The sequence below is a fragment of the Echinops telfairi genome, unplaced genomic scaffold (assembly GCF_000313985.2).
Source record: "Echinops telfairi isolate 266 unplaced genomic scaffold, ASM31398v2 ScPeMD7_18;HRSCAF=68, whole genome shotgun sequence".
Taxonomy (NCBI): Eukaryota; Metazoa; Chordata; class Mammalia; order Afrosoricida; family Tenrecidae; genus Echinops; species Echinops telfairi.
The window spans coordinates 38184110-38208873 of NW_022103915.1; the positions used below are offsets into that span (position 1 = coordinate 38184110).

Sequence of the window (24764 nt, forward strand, 5' to 3'; positions counted from 1 at the left end):
ACACACACACACACACACACACACACACGGGATTAAAAGCCCAAGTCTCTGAATGAGAACAGTTGGCATGCCACCAATTCAGTGCCAACCCTCCCAGAAAGCCCTGACCGCCTGCCCTCCCTCTGTGCTCACTGGGGTTGGCTGGGGTGGAATGTCATTTGGCAGCCCCAGCCCTTCCTTTATTAGTGACTTTTAATTTTTTTCTTTGAGACATACAACACAAATACAGAAATACGCATACTGCATCAATAAATAGCTTTCCCAAAGATTCTAAAACTGATATCCACGTGCCCTTTATACAGGTGAAGAAACAGGAATTTATCAGCACCCATCCCCACTGTCACTTGGTATTGTTCCACCTCATGACGACTTGGTGTCTAAGAGAACAAAACAGTGTCCCGCCCTGTGACACCTTCACCGTCATTGGTGTGCTTGCGTTCACAGGTGTGGCTTTTGTGTCCACTCGTCACATTGAGGGTTTCATTATTGTCAGCAGCCTCTGTGTTTTTTTCGGACCTTTTCTGAAGATGTATCCAAAGGAAGTGAGCCCGTGTCACTCTCTTCACTTCCAAAGAACATTCTCACAGTATTTTTTCCTAAGATTTGATTTATTTGTTCTTCTGGCAGTCCATGGTATCGTCGACATTCTTTGCCAACCCCGTGCTGTGAACTCTCGTTCTTCTGTCTTTTTCCCCGTCCAGTTTCCGACGTATCGGAGGTGGTATAGAGACCATGGCTTGGGTCTGGTGCCCCTTTAGGCATCAAAATGACAACTGCTTTTTAAAGCTTAAAACAAGAATTTTGTTTGTCCAGTGCCAATATGCCACTTGATTTCTTGTGTAGAAAATCACTGACCAGTCGGCTTCATGTGTCCTGGTGTTGCTCAGCAGGCCAGCTGTGAGGTTTTCATGGTACGCCTCCCGACTTGCCCTTTCCCGTCACACGCTCCTCCCTCGTCCCTAGAGGGCACCACTTTTGCAAGCTTATGATCCTTGTTACTTTGCTTTCTGGGCTTTGCCTTCTAAGCATGCTCCCTTACACACACACACACACACACACACACACACACACACACACACACGTTTGGTTGTGCCCGGTTCTGAACTTTATACATTATGTACAAGGTGGCTTCAAAAAGTGTGGAAAGATGGAATTAAAAAGATAATGGGATTTTTTCCCCACAAATTTTTTGAAGCCCCTTTGTACTGACTTCTCTGAGTCTGGCTTCTCTGCTCAACAGATTATCTATGAGATTCATCCTCTTGCTGTACTACATTTTTTATTCTAAACATCCTTTAGCTATTGGAAGAGTTCTAGAGAATTTATGTTCATAATTAGTACATTCTAATGACTGGCCTTTGTGAGTTAGTCACTAAACCCATTGCTATCTAGATGACCCTGACTTAAATCAGCCCTATAGGGCAGAATAAAATTGCCCCATAGCATTTCTATGGCTGTAATCTTCTTCATCTACCCCCCCACGCCTCCATAACATTTTATTGAGTTTTTAGTAAAAGTTGACATAGCCAACTTAGATCCCCATTTGGTAATCTCCACACCAACTGTTCAGTGACAATGATTATATTTATTACTTTTACGCTACCCTTTAAATTCAATTCAGCATACTTTTATTCAGCACCTTCTAGTATGGGTTACGGTTGTGGGTAAATCTTGGCTCCAAAGAGCTAGCAGTCTAGTAGGGGACCTGTGATGTGTGTCCAAAAATGGAATCACGAGGCAAACAGAGCCAGACACCGCCCTGCAGGTATGAACCACCTGTGTCAAAGGAGCAGGGGAAGAAGAGACAAATGGTCTTTCTGTCTCTCTTTCTTTTTTACAGGGGCGTTTCCCACATTTGGGGAAATCGCAGGAGTCAGCACATCGTGAGTGCAATGGATAAACTCACCCTGGGAAAACCACCTTCTTGATCCTGGTATCTTCCCTACCAGCTAAGTAAGTGGTCTTCCTTTCCGAAGCTCCCCTACTCTTTCCTTTGATTTAAACTGAGCTAGGTTAGGACTCTGTTCATTTGCTACGATCACTGGAGCTTCCAATCCTGAGTTTCCTCACTGAAGCTCTAGCAAGTGAAGAACTACAAAAGCGAGCGGGGGACCGAGGAGGAAGAGGAGACAAGGAATGGTGACAACTGTGCGTGTCGTCTTTCGATGAAGACTGACAGGGACTTTCCACAAGTGAGACTCGCTGCTTCTCTTCCAACTTCAACCCTGCACAAAACTGACCAGGGCTCTAGGGGACCTCATGGGAAACAAAAGGAAGGGGAAGTTCCAAGTTCCTAGGCAGATCAACAGATGGAATGTCAGTCAGGACACCATGAACAGACCAGCAGAAAAAACTCCAAGGGTGGCAGTGACCCAAGACCAAACCCGGGTCAGGCTGCCCGAGGGGAGTTTTCAGCTCACCTCTGCTAACTTAAGAGTCACCCATTCCTTGATCTTCGCAGCCTTTTCTTGAACAAGTTTTGCTTCCTCAGCTCTCATCCGCTTCTGTAGGAAAGAGGGTCTTCAGTTAATGACAGCAGGTGCTCATAAGAGTGGATGGTGTAAATGGGAAGCCCGAGAGACCGGATGCTGGGGGTCATTAGGAAAGCAGTAAAGGGTGAAGTTCAAAAATGATATGCGAAGTGAGAGATGCCAACCATGAAAGGCCACACTGTCTGATCCACTGATAGGAAATGCCCAGAGAGGCAACCCCCAGAGACAGAAAGCACATGGTTACTAGGGCCTGGAGGGTGAGGCAAATGGAGAATGACTGCTTAATGGAGATGGGGTTTCTTTCAGGATGCTCTGGAACTACACAGAGGTAGGCGCTGCACACGGCGTGAATGTACTAGATGCCACGGAATTGCTCACTTTACAATGACTAACTTTATGCTATGTGATTTTTACCTTCATTGAAAATGGAAGAAGGATTCATGAGAGGAAAGAGTAATCTGTGTCATAACTATAAGTTATTATATGATCAAAACAACAACAAAAAGAATCCCTTCAATTCAAAAGACCAATGGTGGGGGCGGGTGGGCAAGCATCTGTAACCAAAACAACATACGAGTTGGTTTGAGATGAGCTATCCAATAAATGTATGCAGAGGCGATGAACAGAAAATCAACAGAAGAATAAAGGGGGGAAAGACCCCAAAAGCTATTTACCCTCAATCCCAACTTGAGGAATGGGGACAAAGGCAAGACAGCATTTTAGTCTATCAGAATAACACAAGTTAAAAGTTAGATTATCACCCCACCTGGTCAAGAAGTAACCCTTTCACAAATGGACAAAGACTTTTGGAGGGGCAGAGTCCCTGGACCTAGAATCTGCTTTTGAGAGATCAGTCCTGGGAAGATGTATAGAGCCCTGTGAAAGCAGGCTGACACCCATGGGTGGAAATCAACTTGATGACGGCAACTTTTTTTTTTGGAGGACAATTTGAGAGTGTCTGCCAACATTTTAAATTTACATACCACTAACCTAACTACCCGATAGGTTGATAGGGAATTGTCAGTTGCAACATTATTTGATAAACCAAAAGCAAAACAAAAACTCAACACTGGAAATAACCTCATTGTTCCCCAGAAAGGGTTTGGTTAGATAAGCATGGTACACCCACGTAACGGAATGCTATGCTTCACTCCACAGAGACAAGGTTTCCAATGTCAAGAGAGGAAACAAAGGGGTGGGGAAGGAAAGGCTTTGTCATTTTACAAACTTCTGGTGTCTCTGTATTTTTTATTACAAGTATGGATTATTTTTTAAAGTTATATATTTCTCCCAAATACACAAAAGAGAATATAGGTGATTAGACAGGAGATTTTGGAACCTAAAGAACAGCAGTCTAGAATAGAGTAAAAGTCTGGGCTTTGAGAGAGGAAGGCACTTGGCTGCCAACTGAAAGGTTGAATGTTCCAGTCTACCCAGAGGCACCTCAGAAGAAAGGCCTGGCAACGTGTTGAACAAGGAGCCACAGGAAACCCAAAGGAGCACAGTCCTATTCTAACACGCATGGGTTTGCCAGGAGTTGGGATCTTCCCTACTCAACTGGGATAGGCTTTGGCGCTTTAACCCACCCCCGCAGGCCTGTTTGCTTGGGACATCTGGGAAGAAACCTAACTCCTCTGGGCATGCACCTTCATGTCTACCCTAGAGGAGAGTACATCTGCTGTGGAGCTGCGTGGAGGATAACTTGAGAGTGCACAGCACGTGCCTGACACAGAGGCGATCGACCAGCTCTGAGTGAGTGGTAGAGCCTAGCTCAAAGGCCTGGAGATAATGGATACGTGCTGGTTACACTCACAGCAGAAACTTGTCTGATAACTGCAGGGTGCTGGACCTGTGCTCAAACAAGGGCTTCTGAGGAAGTGAGGTGGAAGATGAAAAGTTCAGATTCTCAAAATCTCAGTGTTGGAAAAACCTTAAAGGTTCAGCCGTCGACCAGTCATTGCCCATCCAGTCATTATTTTCTGCTTACTTTTGTAAACAAACCATTTAGTAGTGGAAACTAAGGACATAAGCCATGGCCATTTCATTCTGCAATGCCGACGTCTGCTTCTGCATTACGATGGCAGAATTGAGTAGTTGTGATAGAGAAGACCGTGTGGTTCAAAAGTCATATATATGAAGGGGCTTCACAAGAGCCCTGGTGGCATAGTGGATCAGTGTTGGGTTGCTAACCACAAGGCCAGCAGTTTGAAATCACCAGCCGCTCCGAGGGAGAAAGACAGGGCTTTCTACTCCTGTTTAGAGTTACAGTCGCAGTTCTACCCTGCCCTATAGGGTGACCATGAGTCAGCATTGACTCAATGGCAGTGAGTTAAAAAAAAAAAAAGTTTGTTGAAAACTTCCACCCTCTCTTAGTTCCATTTTTACAAGACCCTTTGAAGCCCCCTTGCATACACTATTTGGCCTTTGACAGAGAAAGTTGTAGCTCCTTGGCTGAGTCCAATACACCCTCTCTGTACAGTGACACAGTGGCAGAAACGGAAGTCCAGAGGGGTGAAATGACTTGCTTCTGTTCAGTTAGTGGCACAGCTGGGACTAAGACAAGTCTCTTGAACAGTGCCCTTTCTGTCCAATCTTGATCTATTTATCACCAATGTAAAATGGCCTCGTCTGACCTAAGAAGCCACAGTAGGAGTCATTTTGCTCACTGATCATTTTGCCCCAAGAAACTTCCCCTTTTAATGATGAGCTACTCCAAAGAAGAAATAGTTATCTCAAAAGAAAAAGGAAAATTAATTAGAAGTCCCTTATATAAAAATTCTATTTCTTCACCAACTTTCAGGAATACGCATCTCCTGTATAACGTGCAGAAGAAGCAAGAACCACAAAGGGTAACAGCCAGTAAATGTGGAGTAGAGACCAAGATTTGCCTGTGATGGTGGGAAGGTGCTACCAGGATTAGTCAGGACCAGCTCTTTACAGAGATGCCCATGTGGGAAATGAAAAGTCACCTGGCCACGCAATGAAGTGCTTCCAGGGACGTGGAAGAGCTCTGGGACCAGAGGAAAGTTGAGGAAGTATGGTCCAAAGCAGAAGGATGGGGCAGAAACAGGATGGTGTCATGGACTGAACTCTGCCCCACCCCCAAATATGTGGTTGCAAATCCTGACCCCTATACCTGTAGTTAAAGAGCCCTGGTAACGCTAATGAGTAAGCACTGGACTGCTAACCTCAAAGTTGGTGGTTCAAAACCCACCAGCTTCTCTGAGGGTAAAAAGAAGGCTCCCTGTAGAGATGTACTGTCTTAGAAAACCTATGTAGAGTCGTGTATAAATTCGAATCCACTCGATGACAGTGGGTTTGTTTTTTGTTTGTTTGTTATACCTGTGGCTACAATCCCACTTGGGAATGGGTTTTCTTTGCTCTGTGAATGAGACCATATCCATGTAGGGTATGTCTTAATTAATCTATTTTGAGATCTAAAAGAGATTTAACAATCATGCCAGCAAGCAGAGATGGGAGAAGGCAGATGCCATACCTTATAAAGACAAGGGTGCAAAGATACAAACCATCGCTGGCAATCCTGGGCCTCGGTGTGCTCAGGAGAGGGGCCCTACTTCTCAGAGGCCTGGCAGCTTGGATCTCTGCTGACGCAAGTCACTGAGAGACTGACCAACCAGCTGACCAAGTCTGACTGTCCGGTTTTGCGCTGCTCTGATCATCTTACAGATAACCTAAGTGAATTCTCATAATAGCCCCAAACCAAAACCAAACCCAAACCCAACCCAACCAAACAAACCTGCTGCCTTCCCCTCAACTCTGACTCATGACAATTCCAAGTGTTACAAAGGTGACGCTCCAGGCCTTTCTTCTAAGGGGCCTCGGGGCGGATCTGACCTGAACTGTCAGCTTTTCAGGTCTCAGTCAAAAGCTTCACTGTTGTGGCAGCTGGCAGCCTGCTTTATAGGTGCGTAAATGGGGATCGTGACTTAAGTAACTTGCCGACAGTCACAAAAGCAGCAAGTGCTACTGACTCCAAAATCCTTTTTTTTTTTTTTTTTACTGTGTCTTGTGCTTGGCTAATGAGGAAGCCCCTCTAATAATTAAATCTGTACCTAAAAGAACAGTCTCATGAGTGAGTGAGTCCCCCACCAGGGAAGGCCTCCAGCAGAGGGGCCCCGGGAGCTGGCCGGCCAACTGGTGCAGTTGCTGGAGAGGGGTTGGTCCTGTGCTGTCCATTAGCTCTTACCTGTTTCTCCAGCTGGGCCTCCAGCTGGCTGATGAGCTCATCTTTGCCCTGCAAGGCTTTCAGCAATTCTTGGTATTTCCGATGCAGGCTGCCTGCTGAGTCTACGTTCTTCAGGTTGGACAGTTTCACCTTCTCTTCCATCACGCTCACCTGAAAAGTACCAAATGTTCATAGCACTGGGACTTTGTTGGGTGAACAAGCCAATAGGATGGGACAGGAAGGCCCTCTGATGTCCCAGCCTGATTCCCAGGCAGAGCCTTCGCCCAGAGGGCAGTGAAGGCCAAGGAGTTAAATGAATATTTATTATGCCTTTACCTAAATTAAAAAGGCATCGGTAGGGAAGAAACTTATTTGGATACTCTAAGCAAAACAAAACATAAAAGCGATTGGGTCTCAGGCAGCTTAACCCTGGAGTCCCAGTAGGAATTAGCTGGGCAGGGTAAATAGCCAGGAGCAGCTGTTGCAACCTCCGAGTGAGAAATTTACTGTTTTCTCAATGTACACTGGCTCCCCAGATTTCTTGATCCTCTTGAAGTTAGGTGGGGCCATGTAATTTGCTTTAGCCAATGGGTTCTGAGCGCTGGTGCACAGCTCTCTCCTGTCATGGCAACCACGGAGGCCGAGTGTTACAAATGGTCCAGCGAAGCCTCCTGAGCCTGACTCCCTGAATGACTGTGGAATGGAGTCCCTGGCTGGCCCTCAGTGGATCTGTGCCATGAGTAAGAACTTAATGTGATAAACCACTGAGATTTCAGGGTTAATGTGTTACCTCAGCCTAGCCTAGCCTATTTTAACTAATAGATTTATCCAAGTACTGCATTGACCCTTACCCAAAGATTCCTTCATTCCCATAGAAAGTTCCATGTACCGTATGTTTTCAGAAGGTAAATATGATGCTTTGTTTCCAGGCGTGTCCAATGGAAAGACCCAGGAAAGGGCAAAAATAACTTCCCTCCACATACCCCCACCATTACCTGGGTCTCGGCATTCTCTGCTCTCTGCTCTGCCTCCAACAGCCTCTGCTCCAGCTCTTGCATCTATTCAACCAGAGAGGAAGAGGAGATAGAGGCCCGGTTTTTCTACTGTGAACATGGCATTAGAACAACTCCAGGGAACGTTTGCTGACACTGCATGCAGATCCCACCGCTTGTTTGTCAGTGTGTCAGGGGGGCAATATCCCACCTGTATTTCAAACACTGGTGGAGCATCCAAGCGAACAGGTTTCAGCAGAGCTTCCAGACTAAACACAAACTAAGAAGAAGGAATAGGCTGTCCACTTCTGAGGGATTAGCCATTGTAAGCCTTCTGAATAGTAGTTTAACATTGGCAGAGGTAGTGCCAGAAGATGAGTCTCCAGGTTAGAAGGCACTTAAAATATAACTGAGGAAGAGCTGCCTGCTCAAAAGAGAGTCGACCATAATGATGTGCATGGAGTACAGCTTTCAGGATCTTTATTCGCAGATGGGGCACAACTCAAAATGAGAAGAAATAGCTATAAACATCCATTAGTCATCAGAATATGGAATGTATGAAATATGAATCTAGGAAAATTGGAAGTCATAAAAAAAAAACACCGAGAGAAATGTTAGAGTGCATAAAAATCGATATCCTAGGCATGAATGAACTGAAATGGACATTTTTGGTCCTTTTGACTCAGACAATCATATGGTTTACTATCCTGGGAATGACAAATTCAAGAGAAATGGCTTTGCATGCATATTCAAAATGAACATTTCAAGATCTATCTTAAAGTATAATGTTGTCAATGATAGGATAACAGCTCTGCCTGCAAGTACATCCAATTACTACAACTATTACTCAAATGTATGTACCAACCACCAAAGCTAGTAAAGAAGAAAGTTAAGGATTCTACCCACCTCTTCAGTCTGAAATCAACCAAACAGGTAATCAAGATGCCTGAAGAATTATGGCATTTGGAATGTAAACATTGGAAACGAAGTAGAAGGAACCGTAGTTGGAAAGTATGGTCCTTAGTGATAGAATCAATGCTGGAGTTTGCATGATAGAATTTTGCAAGACCAATGACTTTTTCATTATAAACACTCTTTTCCAACAATCCAAATGGCAACTGGCCACCTGGACCTCACCAGGTGGAATACACAGGAATAAAAGTGACTGCATCTGTGGGAACAGATGCTAGAGAAACACAGTGTTAGCAGCCAAAGTAAGGTCAGGGGCTGACTACGGAACAGACCACTAATTGTTCATATGTAAGTTCAGGTTGAATTGAGGAAAATGAAAACAAGTCCATGAGTGCCAAAATATGACCATGAGTCTATCCATCTGAATTTCCAGATCATCTCAAGAACAGATCTGATGCACTGAACACTAATGACAGAAGACCTGATGAGCTGTAGGACGGCATCATACATGGTGCCCGGCTATAAGAAGATATAGTGTCTGGGGTCTTAAAGGCTTGAAGGTAAACAAGCGGCCATCTAGAAGGGAAGCAACAAAGCCCACATGGAAGAAGCACACCAGCCTGTGCGATCACGAGGTGTCAATGGGAATAGGTATCAGAAGTTCAAAAGCAAGCATCCAAATTGATGTGAAGGAGCATGGACAAAATGGAGACCCTAAAGCCATCTGTAAGATAATGGGAGAGTCCCTCACAGATGGGCCATGCAGAAGGGATGATATAGCCAGGGTACAGTATAGCACTGCTCAAGCACATAGCTATTCTCTACTTCTTTAATATTTCCTTCCCCTATTATTATGGCCTTAGTTTTACCTCATTAATCCTGTTAGACCTGTGTATGCTCATGTGTATGATTAAGATCATTCGATGCATGAAATCTACATTAGATAAATCCTTCAGGAATTGTCACAGGAGTAATGATTCCCTGAGGGTACAGAAAGGGAGGAAGGGAAGGGGGATCTAATAGCAATGATGACTATATAACCCCATTCAAGGGAAATGAATAACAGAATGGCAGGTGAACAGATACACTGGGTGGTATAAGATACAGGGGGAGGAATAACAATCATATTTAATATAATAACAAGGTTCTTAGGGGTCAGGGTGGGGAAAGTGGGGGTAAAAGGGAGTTAATACCAAAGAGTACAAAAAGAAAGAAAATGTTTTGAAAATGATGGTGGCAACAATTGTACAATCATTACTTGATCTAATTGAACTATGGATTGTTATAACATCTGTAGAGCTCCGAATAAAATGGGGGGAAAATCATACATGAAGAAAGCAAAGCTCATTATATTAAGAAGTGAAGTATGAAAAGATCAAAGTGTTGAAGAGCAAGGCTCACTTTGAGGACTAAGGTGTGTTTGACCCAAGCCGTGCATGATAGTTTCAGCTGCTTCATATGTATGTGAAAGTTCGACAATGAATCTGGAAGACTGAAGAAGAATTAATGCATTTGAATTATGGGTCTTGGTGAAGAATATTGAAAGTACCAAAGGAACTTTCAGAAAGTACTAGGAGAACTGCCAGAAGAACAAACACATTGTCTTGAGCAAATACAGTTAAAATGCTCCTTAGAAGCATGAACAGCGAGACTTTGTCTCCCGGACTTTGGGCAGTTACCAGGAACAGGACATCATGCTTGGTAAAGTAGAAGGTAGCCAAAAAGAGGAAGACCTTCAAGGAGATGGACTGACAACACGGTGCTTGCAACAATGGGCTCAAACATAACACTGGTAGGAAAGCACAGGACAGGGCAGGGCTCGTCCTCTGTGCAGTGTTGGTAGGAGTTGGAACTGACTCACAGGCGCCTGACACCACCAGCATACAGAGCAGTTCAAACTGCCCATTTCAAGTTGGCCAAGTACCAAGGTAAAAATTTCCATGACAACTCTCCACTTCCCACCAAGGATGGATTGAACGTGTCGTCTCAAAGTTGGATTCCTAACCCCTATACTTATAGATGTAATGTAATATAACCTTCTATTCAGTGTAACTTCTCCCATTCCAATCTAATGTAATGCAGACAATAAATCAGATGGTCATACCTAAGTACGATGGATCCTAAATTTCTGATTTATATTAAGAGACATACTTGTAGAGAAAGATAGATACCATGTAAAGATTACCAAGGAACAGAAGAATGCCTGGAGCTACCAAAAAAGGAATGGCTCTGGCCAAGACCTTGATGTGGCCCTTCAGCCCCTAGAACTGTGAGAAAAAAATATCTTCCTTAAAGCCACCCACTGTGGCATTTCTGTTAGAGAAGCGCTAAAACAAATCCACCGCCAATGAATTGATTCTGACTTAAATCGACCCCACAGTATAGATTAGAACTGCCCCTAGGTTTCTAAGACTGTAAATCTTTACAAGAGTAGAAAGCGTCATCTTTCTCTGGCAGTGCAGCTGGTGGGTTGGAACTGCTGACCTTGAGGTTGGCAGCCCATTGTATAACCCGCTATACCACCAGGGCTCCCGAGATAATGAAGACTGACTCCTACAAATATACTAGAGGCATAATACCCCAGCCTGGGTCTTCTGTGAAGCTGAACGGGCTCAGAGCTCCTTTGGGTCTTATCTTCTCAGCTCCAGACCAGCCCTCCGCAGGCTTTTCCTTTTCCTTGGCAGCTTAACTTTCCCCAGCCGTCGACTTGATATTTACCAGTGAGCTGAGCAATTTATCCTCTTACCCACTTTCACATCAACTTGACAAAATGCATTTTTTTCCTGACTCAAGGACGAGAGGGAAGGAGTCCCTGCCTGGTGCTGAACAGTGAAAGGTGTTTCACAGGAGGAGGGGTTCCTTTGTCAGAACCAATGCCCCCCCTTTTCCTTGGGGCAGACTCTTCTGGGCCAAAGCAGACACAGATGCTTGCAGGGCAGGCTCTCTTCAAAGGAGAGTTGGGATTGCATTCAATTGAGCACCCAGGTAAATAAAACAACTTTACAACCCACATGACAAAAAGCACCGCTCCCCCCCATGCCTGCATCTCTTCCCTCCTCCTCTGCATTTACTAATCTTGATCTGGATGCGCCACCCCAGCCTGAGGGGTGGGTGGGTTCCAGCAGACTCCGTCATTAATCAGAGCTAGAGCCTCAGGCCTGTCCGAGAGGAGTCTCTACCTTCAAACTGTTGCTATTCTGCAAAGAAGGAGAAAACAGCATGAACCAGTGAGATGGTTGTAGGGGTGGCTGTCCCGTGCAAAAGAATTCACCTTGATGGGGGGATGGGAAAGACTCATTGCCATTGAGTCGATGTCCACTCATAGTGACCCTATAGGGCAGGGTAGAACTGCCCCTGTGGGTTTCTAAGACCAAAACTCTTTACAGGAGTTCAGAGTTTCATCTTTCTCCCTTGGTGGGGGAAGGGGTTAATATATAGTGGTTGTCCAACAACCAGGTTACTGGATAACCGTATAACTCTTCTTCATCTGACACCTGACTGACTGCCTGGGTCAATTAGGTTTTCTCCCCAGGAATCTAAAATATGGACTTGAGAGACCTGGAACGAAGGGGTTACACCTGAGAAGGCACCCCACCCACACAAGGCTTCAGTTGATTAGGACTCCTAGTGACCCGGAGTAAAATTGCTCCTTAGGGTTCCCGAGACTAAAGCTTTACAGGAGCATGTCCCCAAGCAGTGGGTGCTAAACAGTGGGTGCTGAACGCAGGATCCTTCTAATCAAGTCCGTTTGCTTATGCTAACCAGAGCTCATTTCCTTGATCCTCTTTTTTTTTAAGTGACACAAATTTAGGTGCACAATTCAGTGACAGCAACTACAACCATCCTGTTATGTCACCACCACCCATCACTGTTACCCAATTCCCATCACCACAACAGAGTTGGTTTCTTTGTCTGCATTAGAAAGCACTCAAACCACTGCAATGACCAAAAGCATTTTATTTTAGAAATATTTAATACAATTAAATATTACATGGAAAGGCCCTGGGGTCTTGACACGTTTCCCAAATTGACCTTCAGCTGGACTATTTCAAGCTCTTATCCACTCTGCAGCCCAGGAGAGGCAGAAGCTTCCCCTGAGAAATGGTCATTCCTGCTCTTGACCTTCTGCAGTGAACATCGGATGTTTTAGAACTTCATCTGCTGGAAAATTTGCTCTCCTGTTTTGCAGAGGGAGAAGCTAAAGTAGAGTCCAGAGTCAAAAGTATTTCTGTCCTGCCTCCCGCTAATCATTTCCATTGCAGGTGAGAGGCACCAGTGGTTCACTGGTCAGAGTCAGAACTCACCCTGTCATTAGTGTTTGCTATTGTGAGTTCCTGTCAAGTCAGTTTGATTTGTACTGACTTTCTGTGTAACAGAACGCAAGGTGGCCTGGTCCTGCCCACACCAGTATTATGGCCATTGCTACGTTTGAGTTGGTGTTTTTAAAATCCATCTCATCCAGGGCCCCTCACTTCATCCACCTTCCACTTTACCAACCACGATGCTCTTTTCTAGTGCTAAGTCGTCCCCGGTGGCATGTCTCAACAAAGTGAGCATTCTTGTATTTCCTTTAAGGCTGATTTCTTTATCCTTATGATGGTTTCAGGTACAGTCAGTCTTCTTTGCTGACACCACAATTCGAAGGTACCAGTTCTTCTATCTTTTTTCCTCATTGCAGGAAGCATTTCAGGGATGCCCTTGCTGAGACAGAAGCTGTGGCAAAGCACTTTGTGCAACCTGAGGTTTCCTCCTTGCCCGGGGCTGCCATGGGGTCCTCCACCCAATCATTCTGACCTTCCTGGCAAGGGCACCTGACACTCAAAAGCATTTTGCATTCATGTTTAGGCTGGTGCTCTCTTTTTTCTGGGAGACAAACTGCGCACCCTGGAAACCTTGTGAACATGCTGCACTTCTTGTAAAGAGAGGAGAGTATAATGACTCAAGTATCCAGGACCGGTCTCTAGTAATTATCAGCATTCTGCATCTTCGTTTGAAAAGGATGTTTACAATCATGCTTCCCTCAGAGGAGCCCACTGGTGTAGTGGTCAGCCTTCCCTTCAGTTTTCAGGGAAATGAAAAATGTCTATTGCAGCTGCAGTACTCCCAGGGGTGCCTGCACTCAAATGTCACGTACTTGAGTTTTCTTTCTCTCTCTCCCTTTCTTTCTTTTTCTCCTTCTTCAGCACCAGCTCTTCTCTAAATGCAGCACCAACACTTTCCACAAAGGCAGAGCTTCCTTCTCTGCCCTTACAGGGAGCTCTGAAAAGCTCGAGCAATGGGTGAATGCTCTCATTTGGGGTCTCCTTCTCTTCTTGGAGGGCTACCTAGAACCATGTCCTCAGCTGTCCTTTTAGATGAGACTTCTGTGAGCCTGGGGTGACATGCCAGCAAAGGAGGTATCAGGTTCAGGAGACAGACAGGGAGATCCTCTTTCACCAGCTGTGACTCACACCCAGGACTCATAAGCTGCCCACAATCTTTCCACAGCCACCCGATGAAATGTATTTGGCATGTACCTGGAATTTAACCCACATGTCCTTAGCTCCTCACTACACAGCAGAGATGCTGTGAAATACCAGCTCCTTGGCCTCAATCAAAGAAGCCCGGGTGCCACAGTGGTCGGAGAGCAAACGGGGTCTGCTAGCTGCCCACCAGCTGCTGCACAGGAGAGAGACATAGCAGTCTGCCTCTGTAAAGATCCATCACCTTGGAAACCCTGTGGGGCAGTTCTACTCATAAGGTCAGTGTGAGTCAGAATGGACTCCAGTAGGTTTGGTGGAATTTTCTCTGTTGGATTTTTGGGCAGCAATCCTGGTAGCCTGGACTCTCCTGCACCCATGCTGGACACTGGCCTGAGCTAATTGCCACAGCGCTCTGGGTCTCAATCTTCCCCTTTGACAGCAGGAGTTCATAGTTTTACCATTGCCTTCCACCCACTGGAGAGAATGGTACAAAGAGGAGCTTCAATTCTGGGATCAGACTGACTTGACCACACGGTGACCTTAGAGCAGCAGTTCTCAACCTGTGGGTTGCAACCCTTTTGGGGGTCGAACAACCCTTTCACATATTTCCGATGGTCTTAGGAACCGAGACACAGCTCCTCTATCCATCTCCAGGTGGGTCTGCGCACATGGAGATACACCCACGAGTACCATGCTACACGACAAAATTTTCATTTATTTGTAATTAGAAATAAATAGTTCACAATATATAATTACATATTGTTTTTGTGATTAATCACTATGCTTTAATTATCTTCAATTTGTAACAATGAAAATATATCCTGAATATCAGATATTTACATTATGATTCATAACAATAGCAAAATTAGTTATGAAGTAGCAACAAAAGTACTTTTATGGTTGGGGGGTCACCACCACATGAGGAACTATATGAAAGAGTCGCGGCATGAGGAAGGTGGAGAACCGCTGCCCTAGAGAATTCTTCCACTCGTGCCCCAGTTTCCTCACTCGTCAAAAGAGGATAATGGCAGAATCGAGGGCAGTCCCTGTGAAAGTTCTACCGTACGCAGGAGAACCCTGGACCGCACGCTAATCCGTTCTGGAAGGAGCGTCAAGATCCGAGGTAGTTGAGTTCCGAATCAATTTTTCCCATAAGAAATAACTGAAAACGGACTAATCTGTTCTCGACCACCAAGTTTTTCCCTTAACCTTGCCTTTTTTTCACAAAACATTACACAGAAATTTCAAATAAGTTCAGAGTTAAATAAGAAACACAACATTAAAAAAGTTTTGACAACTACAGTATGGCCCAAACCTTGAGATCGATGAGGATCTGTATCTGTGGACACGGATCCTACCATAAAATCAACTGGTAGCTGCTTTTCAGGAGTTTTTTCCCTTCCTTGCCTTTTTTCACCAGGACCTGGCTGGCTTTCTCTAAAAAAACAGCAAACAATCTGTCTAATGTGGATTGCTGTTGGTGTTTCCGTAACTGTTTTCTACAAGGGTTTACTAAATTATCATCAACAATATAACACGGTTAACCAGTTCCTTATCATGATGATTCTTTTCCAAATGCTTATAAAAATCACGTGCATCGGGTCGGATTCCAATGTCTTGTTTGAGCTCTGATGCAAAATTTTCTTGACATTTTGCGTCAAACTCTGATTATGTCGAGTACTGATGCAGTCGAATACTGGGGTTCTACTGTACATTCAACCTGGCATTTACCGGGGAGTTCCTAGAAATGAGCTCTTATTCACTGCCATGAGTCAATGCCAACACATAGCTACCCTAGAGCACTGAATAGAACTGCCTCTGTGCGTTTCCAAGACTGCAACTCGTTTTAGATTTTTTTTACAGTTTTATAGGCACATAATGCACATATCATACAATTCAAGAATTCAGTCATATCAATTGTATAATCATTACTACAATCAATTTTAGAACATTTTCTTTTTTTCATGGTTAAATTGTTTTTAAATGAGTTGTGTAATCACAGTCAGTTTTAGTGCTCACTCCCCTTCCCACATACATTGTTTGCTCCCCCAACCCCCTCCCTGTATCCCACTCCAAGGCCTACATCCCCTCTAAACTCTTGCCTCAGTTATTATCTCTCTGCATCTACTCCTTCTGTGCTTCACAAACTGGAACCCCAACAGACACAAAGAACAACAACAAAATACAGTGGTCAGGATAGAATAATAATAATATAAAGATGAAAATACAAATAATGATTAAGAAAGAAAAGACCACAATCAGTATTTTAAAAGGAGGAAAAGAAGGAATCTTTGTTGTGGAACAAGTGAGAAAGACTTAGACCTAGAACAATTTCAGGTTGGGTCAACAGGGAGGTCAACTGACCCCAATGAAGTTCCATCCAGTATCATCACGAGTACAGGGAGCTCTATCTCATAGGAAAGCTGTTGGAGACCCGTGCCTGTGGCTAGAGGGGATGTGCCCAGGGCTTAAATCTGACTAGATACTCTGCAGGTGGGTTTGGGGATCCCACTGTCCTCCATAGCCTTCTACAAATTGGGTGTTCGCAATGTAAGCTCTTATCCTTTTCCTTTTGTCATAACTGAGTTTTGTTATTGTCATCTTTGGGTCTCACAAGCTGGTGCGCTTCATCTACGTGGACTTAGATGGCTGCTTGTTTGAATACAAGCCTGTAAGACCCCAGACACTATTCCAGTTGATAGCTGGGCACCATCTGCTTTCTTCACCACACTTTGCTGTAGCGCCCTGGTCTTCAGTGATCATTTTATGAAGGTAAGTATTGAGCAGGGCCATGTTATCAGTACTGTTTTTAGATTGGGGATGGAATTCAGTGGGAGTCCAGAGACTGCAATTCTTTACAGGAGTATACCTCATTTCTCCCAGCTATGAGCTAGGCGTTGATTTTTTCATACACAGACATACATAGCCATTAGGACTGGGGAAACCAGTTTGCCTGGGGGAGTTGGCCACACAACCATTGTCCCTACATAATTAGCAACAGAGCCTCCTTTCTCTCTACTGAGCGCACTGGTAACATTATGGTATAATCATATAGTCACTCTGCTTAAGATCCATCAACACAAAGAATGGGCTTTATGCCAGAGGGGCCCAACTATTAACCCAAAGAAGGCGTTTGTGAAGCCTATCAGTGAGTGGCCTACTTGGTGAGTGCTTATGCACATAGCCTGTCCAAACACGGGTAACGCAAAAGAGTCCTTACTGGCTTTGTCTCTAACACTGTTGAAGCACTTTATTCACTGCCATTGAGTTGTGCCGACTCATAGCGACCCTATAGGACAGGGTAGCACTGCCCCTATGAGTTTCCAAGACTATCTAATTCTTTACAGGAATAGGAAGCCCCATTTTGCCTCTGAGGAATGGCTGGTAGGTCTGACCTGATGACCTTGTGGATGGCAGCCCAAATGTGTAACTACTGTGCCACCAGGTGCTTTACAGATATAGATTTATTTGGCATTCAAAACAGGTACTGTTGTTATTCCTGTAGCACAGATCTGTATAACTAAAGCAGAGAGGATAAGTCTAGTCTAGGATCACACATCCAATAAAGAGCAATGGTAGGATTCTAGAGCCGCCTCGTTCTAAGTTCTTAGCCACTGTGCTAGCTTGCCTCTCACGTATAAATCCACATCCCACCTGAAAGTCTCCATTTCTAGCTTCTGTTAAAAACAAACAAACCCAAACAAAAAACCAAAAAAACCAACAACAACAAAAACCAAACAAACTCAGAAGACCTGGTCACATTAGACCTATTCTTTCAGGAGCTGGCCTCCTCCTCTGTGTGCACATTTCTTCAAGTTCCCATGATCTAGGTTGACTGTAAGCATCTGAGAAGGACATCATGCTTGGTAGAGGGTCAAGCTGAGCTATTATAGGTTTTAACTCTGCTGTAATCAACGATAATGGATTTGAACTTATTTTATGGGGGAGCAGGCAACAGACCTTTTGTTCAGTTGAAGTCGTGTCCTTATTCCCAAATATATAAACCACACGAATGTGGATATGCTACTGACTGAAGAAGAGAGTTAAAGGGGCATAAAGGGTCCTAAGTCTTGTCTGTGGGCGCCACATACCCCACAGCTCCAGACTGCCATTGAACACGCAGGGGCCCACAGTGTCCACCAGGAGGACGCTGAATGGGGCTCAGGGGTCAAGGGCATGACCAAGGTTCAAGGCATCAGAATCATATGTGAGGATTCCCGGGGCCCTGCCCACAGAGGTTTTAATTAGTAAGTCTGAAGCCAGGACCCAGATATGAACTTGAAAATCCCAGGTGATTTGGATGTAGGTAGTCCATGGAAGACATTCTAGAAAATACTAGGTGAGCCCCAAAATAAAAGCAAAGCTGACTCCTTTGGGGATGGAACCTGAGTCCTGGCCACATGAGCACTGGAGTTTTCTAAACTGCTTCATGGTGGTAAGAACTCTGTCAGAGGGCAGGTTCTTGCACAATACTACACTGGGCAGAACAGCCTCCTAAAGAATGAGGCTTATTCTTTAGGTCCCACACGGGAGAATACGCCCTGTATTATGTTGCTAATCAGGCACTTTTCAGCAAGTCCTATCCAGCCATTAGTGACCCAGGCCTCATGCTACAGACCAGGGGTGTTAACTGGCAGCCGGGGGGGCCACATGCAACGCCCCCCACCCCACCCCAAGGTAATTTTTTGTGGCCCACGATGCTCTGAAATAAAATGTAACGAGGGAATTGTGTGTACAGGATTGCCTCGATCTCCCCTAAGGGCTGTTTTCTGCATAACAATTTTTTTTCTATTTTCATTTTATTTCATGAGGAAGCATTGAAGAACTAGAGGAAAGTTGTTTCATCGGTGTCATACTGCACCGACTGGCTCATCTCTTCCTTGTGACCCTTCTGTAAGGGGATATCCAATTGTCTACAGATGGGCTTTGGGTCTCCACTCTGCACTCCCCTTCGTTCACATTGATGTAATTGTTTGTTTTGGGTCTTTGATGCCTCATACCTGATCCGATCGACACCTCATGATCACACAGGCTGGTGTGCTTCTTCCACGTGGGCTTTGTTGCTTTTCAGCTAGATGGCTACTTGTTTATCTTCAAGCCTTTCAGACCCCAGACACTATTATCTTTTGATAGCCAGGTATCATCAGCTTTCCTCACCACATTTGCTTATGCACCCATTTTGTCTTCAGTGATCTTATCCGGAAGGTGAGCATCACAGAATGCTGGATTATTAGAACAAAGCGTTCTTGCATTGAGGCAGTACTGAGTAGAGGCCCAATGTCTGTCTGCTACCTTAATACTTAACATATAGATCTATTTTCCTATCATTATATATAAGTATATTTACATATGTACATGCCTATATTTGGACCTCTATGAATGTCCTTTGCTTCCTAGTTCTTTCCTCTATTTCCTTTTACTTTCCTCTTGTCCCACTATCATGCTCAGCCTTCATTCGGGTTTCAGTACTTCCTCTCGTCTACACTGCCCTTGATCAAGCCCCACCAGGCTTCCTACACCCTCCTCGCAATTGATTTTAGATCACTTGTCCCTAGGTTGGTTGACACAGCCCTTCTCCCCCTCCCCCTGCCTCCCCCTCTCCCATGTCTCCCTGCATCCCCACCTGAACTATCCATCCCATTGTTTTCTCCTCCGGATTGTTTATCCCACCTCTCTTATCTCGATAAACATAAGTTTTTAATGTCTACAAGTCAACAATCCATGTATTTTTTGTCTAAAAAGCTGTCCTATATATGCATACTTTCATTTTCTCAATAGTATTTAAAATTTTATATAATTGGCTAAATTAATTACACTATTTTTTTGGACACAAACACTTAATACATCCACTTAGAATTAATTCTTTCTCTAATAACAAGATTTCTGAATTTTAAACTTCTTTTTCTAAAAATCATTTTATTGGGGGCTCGTACAACTCTTATCACAATTCATACATACATCCATTATGTCAAGCACATTTATACATTTGTTGCCATCATCAATCTCAAAACATCTGCTTTCTGCTTGAGCCCTTGGTATCAGCTCATTTTCCCCTCCCTCCCCAAATTAATGATACTATTAATAAAATTATCATATGCCCCATGGATATTATTTCCAATATTTCCCAATAAAATCATCATGCTGTCTCTAAAGTGGACCAGGAACATATATAAACTGTAGATATATGAATGAGTTTTGAACTCACACTTAATTGTAAGCCCTAATCTAAAGAACAATTCTTTCTTTTGGCGAAGCCCTATTTGATACTTGCCCTTATGAAGAGATCACTGAAGATATGGGTGTTACAGCAAAATGTAGTGAAGAAATCAGATAGTACCTGGCTATCAGGAAAAATAGTGCCTGGTGTCTTAAAGGCTTGTCTTAAAACTAGCAGCCATCTAAGTGAGTGTCATATAAGTTTGCACAGAAGAAACACACCAACCAGCATGAGCAAAGAATTATTAGTGATAAAATCCAGATCAGAAGGGGAAACTATATCAGAGCTTAAATTCTGAGCACCTAGTTTGCAGATGGCTATGGAAGTCAGTGCAAGCCCCCAATCCAGTTATATGGATAAGGTGCCCAGATTTAAAGTGGGACACCATTGACCCGGGGTGGAGGGGTGTTCTAGATTAAAAATTTGGTCTATATGGACCAAATAGACCATTCCTTAGCTTCTCATGCATTCTTTCCAAATATCGGGACTTTTAAAAAAAAAACATTTTATTAGGGGCTCATACAGCTGTTATCGCAATCCATACACACATCAATTGTGTAAAGCGCATTTATACATCATTCTCAAAACATTTTCTCTCCACTCAAACCCCCGGCATTAGGTCCTCATTTTTCCCCTCCCTCCCCGCTCCCCCCTCCCTCATGAGCCCTTGATAGTTCATAAATTGGTATTTTGTCATATGTTGCCCTGTCCAACATCTCCCTTTACCCACTTTTCGGTTGTCTGTCCCCCAGGGAGGAGGTCACATATAGTTCCTTGTAATTGGGACTTTTTTAAAACGCCAAAAAGCGGGACGTCTGGTCACCTTATATATGGACTAAGTCTCCATTGAATTGTCTACGTCCATTGACCACACAGAGCGCATCGGAAAGTGGATTACTGCAGATATAGAAAAGGTAAAATGTAACACCCTACCATTGGCTCTTCCTTTTTAGCCATTTTCAACTTGTTCTAGCTTTTATTACAGTCTGCTACATTTTGGATTGAGGTTCTTCTGTGTTTTATTCTGTTGAAGTTACTTGCTTTTTAAAAAACTTGAATTATTTTCTTTATGTGACACTCAAGATAAGTGAATTTAGAGAGACAGCAACTAGACGAATAGTTTCTTTGGGTTATGATGAAAAGCTGGGGGGAACAAACCAAGGAAAAACCAACCCAAACTCACTGCCATCGGGTTGATGCTGACTCACAGAAACCCTGTAGGGCAGGGTAGCACCTTCCCTGTGAGTTTCCAAGACTGAAACTTTTTTTTTTTTTTAACATTTTATTAGGGGCTCATACAACTGTTATCCCAATCCATACACACATCAATTGTGTAAAGCGCATTTGTACATCTTTTCTCAAAACATTTTCTCTCCATTTAAACCTGAAACTTTTTTTTAATCATTTAATTGGGGGCTCTTACAGCTCTTGTAACATTCCATACATCAACTGTATCAAGTATTTTTGTAAATATGGTGTCATCATTATTTTCTAAACACTTACTTCCTATTTGAGCCCTTGGTATCAGCTCCCCCCCCCATTCCCGCCCTCGTGACCCCTTGCTAAATTATAAGTTATTATTGATTAAGACTGAAACTTTTTTCAGGGGTAGGAAACCCAATCTTTGTCTTCGTGGAGCGGCTGGTGGTTTTGAACTGCTACTGTTAGCAGCCCCACATGCACCAGGGCTCCATGATTAGGGGAAGAGAGATGTCACAACAGAACTTTGTTACTGCCTTAACGTAAAGAACAGGAGTCCATACCTTCAAGTACATAAAAAAGGAAAAGAAAAGAAACTACTAGGAAGAATAAGTTATGTTTATATTTAAATTTGCTATAATTCAGGATGGTAGGTCCCAATAATGGTTAATTTCCCTCTGAATGTTACATTTCACCTTTTTTGAAATGAGATAACCACTCACACACTTGAGTTTTTCCCATAGCGCTGTATTTCTAAGCTGTGTTTAACATCACAACAGTGACCATGGCATTTTTCCTGAGCAGGAAACAAAATTTCACAGCAACACACTGCTCTCTGTTCTCTTAAATTGGCCATCACAAAAAACAAGGTTAGAGTGAAACAGTTTTTATGAAAAACTTCACTGACCAGAGAGAACGTTCCCGGGAGACGCCACCAGGTGCACTAACTCAAACAAGTTGCTCAAAGCTCACCTAGTGGGAAAAACGTGTACTATGAAAGCTCCGCCCAGCAGAGCTTTTTTCCGTTGTTGTTACCCCTTCATATCCCCCCCAAAAAAGCAAAACACACCGAAAACCCTCAATCCAAACGAAAGTAGAAAATAATAAAACCTACAACAAATTTAAAATTGGTCTGAAGGGAAAACAAATGATAGGGTATTACATTTTAACCTAGTTACAGCTGCATTAATCTATTTTCCAATACTCTGATAGCAGGGCTATTCACATCCCTAATCAATGGTCAGAGGGAATCACCTGAGGCTTAATCCACGAGGAGATGCAGCAAATGGATATTGGGCTTCAACCATCATCTATATTGTTCTGCAAACTGGGTGCTCAGAATTTAAGCTCTAATAGAATTCTCTCCTCCTATATAGAATTTTATTATTTACAATCCTTGAACCACACAGGCTGGTGTGCTTTTTCCATGTGGACTTAGCTGGTACCTCACTATTCTTTCTGATAGCCAGGCACCATCTAGTTTCTTCACCACACTTTGTTCATGAGGGCAAGTATCATGTAGGGTTCTCATTTTAAAGACAATTTAATCGGGGGTGGGGGTGGGGGGATGTGGGGGGGATGTGGACAGAAAATGTTCTAAAATTGATTGTGGTAATGATTGTACAATTCTTAATTTGATTGAATGGTTTAATTATATGATATATGGATTAAGAGCCAGTAAAACTAAAAAACAACCAAAGAATGCCTTGTAGAACAAGGGCTTACAATTAAGGGTGAACTCGATGGTGCCAGGCTATCAAAAAGTATAACGTCTGGGGTCTTAAAGGCTTGAAGGTAAACAAGTGGCCATCAAGCCCAGAAGCAACAAAGCCCACATGGAAGAAGCACACCAGTCTATGCGATGACAAGGTGTCGAAGGGATCAGATATCAGGCATCATCAGAACAAAAAAATCTTACCATAGTGAATGATGGGGGGAGTGCGGAGTGAAGACCCAAAGCCCATTTGTAGGCCACTGGAGATCCCCTTGCAGAGGAGTCTCGGGGAGGAGACGAGCCAGTCAGGGTGCGATGTAGCAGCGATGAAAAATACAACTTTCCTCTAGTTCCTAAATGTTTCCTCCCCGCTCCCACTATCATGACACCAATTCTACCTTGCAAGTCTGGCTAGACCAGAGGATGTACACTGGTACAGATAGGAACTGGAAATACAGGGAATCCAGGGCGGATTATCCCTTCAGAACTAGTGATGTGAGTGGCGATACTGGGAGGGTAGAGGGAGAGTGGGTAGGAAAGAGGGAACCGATTACAAGGAACTATATGTGACCTCCTCCCTGGGGGACGGACAACAGAAGAGTGGGTGAAGGGAGACGTCGGACAGGGCAAGATATGACAAAATAACAATTTATAAATTATCAAGGGCTCATGAGGGAGTAGGGAATGGGGAGGGAGGGGAAAAATGAGGACCTAATGCCTTAAGTGGAGAGGAAATGTTTTGAGAATGATGAGGGCATGAATGTACAAATGCGCTTTACACAATGGATGTATGTATGGATTGTGATAAGAGTTGGATGAGCCCCTAGTAAAATGATAAAAAAAAAAAGGGTGAGCTCAAAATCCATTCATATATTTATGATGTGTTATATGTGCCGTGTTGAACTGGACTTTAAAGACATCATATGCCACCTCTGATTTTCAATCTGTTGTATTCAGGATATAATGTATTGAAAAATTTAGTAGCTATGTATTATAACAATAAATTATAATAACAATGAATTGGAGGTTAGGAAGAGAACAATCAAAATCTCTCTCTACATGTACACACACACCTGCACACACAGAGAGGTATGCACAGTGAATGAAAGTTCTAGAAGGCTTCTACTTCCAAAGCAACCAGCTCTCTCAGCACAGAGATCTGCAAAGACATATCCTGATGATTTCATGCAGACTTCCACACATTTCCAACTAGTCCTGACAGCCCCTGTAGTCTCCTGGCGGGCCTGGCCTTCTCACAAAGTGTGAGTTACTTAAGGATGTTTTCCAGGCTGGGAAGCTGGTGCCTAAGCGGAATTGCTGCTTCTGTAGAATCTCTGGTCTGAGGGAGAAGGAGTGATATTCATTGTTCTTTTGTTTAAGTGAGCTGAACTGAACCATTTATACATTAAAACAAAACAAAACAAAAAAACAGGTCCTGGACTATAAGATTTTGGTATATGAATCTGAAAGTTATTTCAAAATCTTTGTTGTCAACACTGGTAAGGGATTCTGGAAAAGGGGAAGTATAGTCCATTGGATTAGAATAGGACTTTGGAAAATACCACTTCAATTGAATATCTCGGGGCTAA

At 43.7% G+C, this 24764-nt stretch overlaps 1 protein-coding gene and 1 non-coding gene across 2 annotated transcripts in view; both read right to left on the minus strand.

Moving 5' to 3' along the window:
* Window positions 1-24764, minus strand: part of PLEKHH1 (pleckstrin homology, MyTH4 and FERM domain containing H1) — a 57161-nt gene that overhangs the window by 26752 nt on the left and 5645 nt on the right. Inside the window, exons 2-4 of the mRNA XM_004698664.2 lie at window positions 7674-7736; window positions 6700-6849; window positions 2421-2504 (exon numbers count right to left, since the gene is read on the minus strand). Coding sequence (XP_004698721.1) covers window positions 2421-2504; window positions 6700-6849; window positions 7674-7736 — 297 coding nt within the window. The remainder of the gene's footprint in view (window positions 1-2420; window positions 2505-6699; window positions 6850-7673; window positions 7737-24764) is intronic.
* LOC115868948 lies at window positions 1799-1957 on the minus strand. Its single transcript, XR_004045901.1, has one exon. It is a non-coding gene; the product is annotated as a U1 spliceosomal RNA (small nuclear RNA).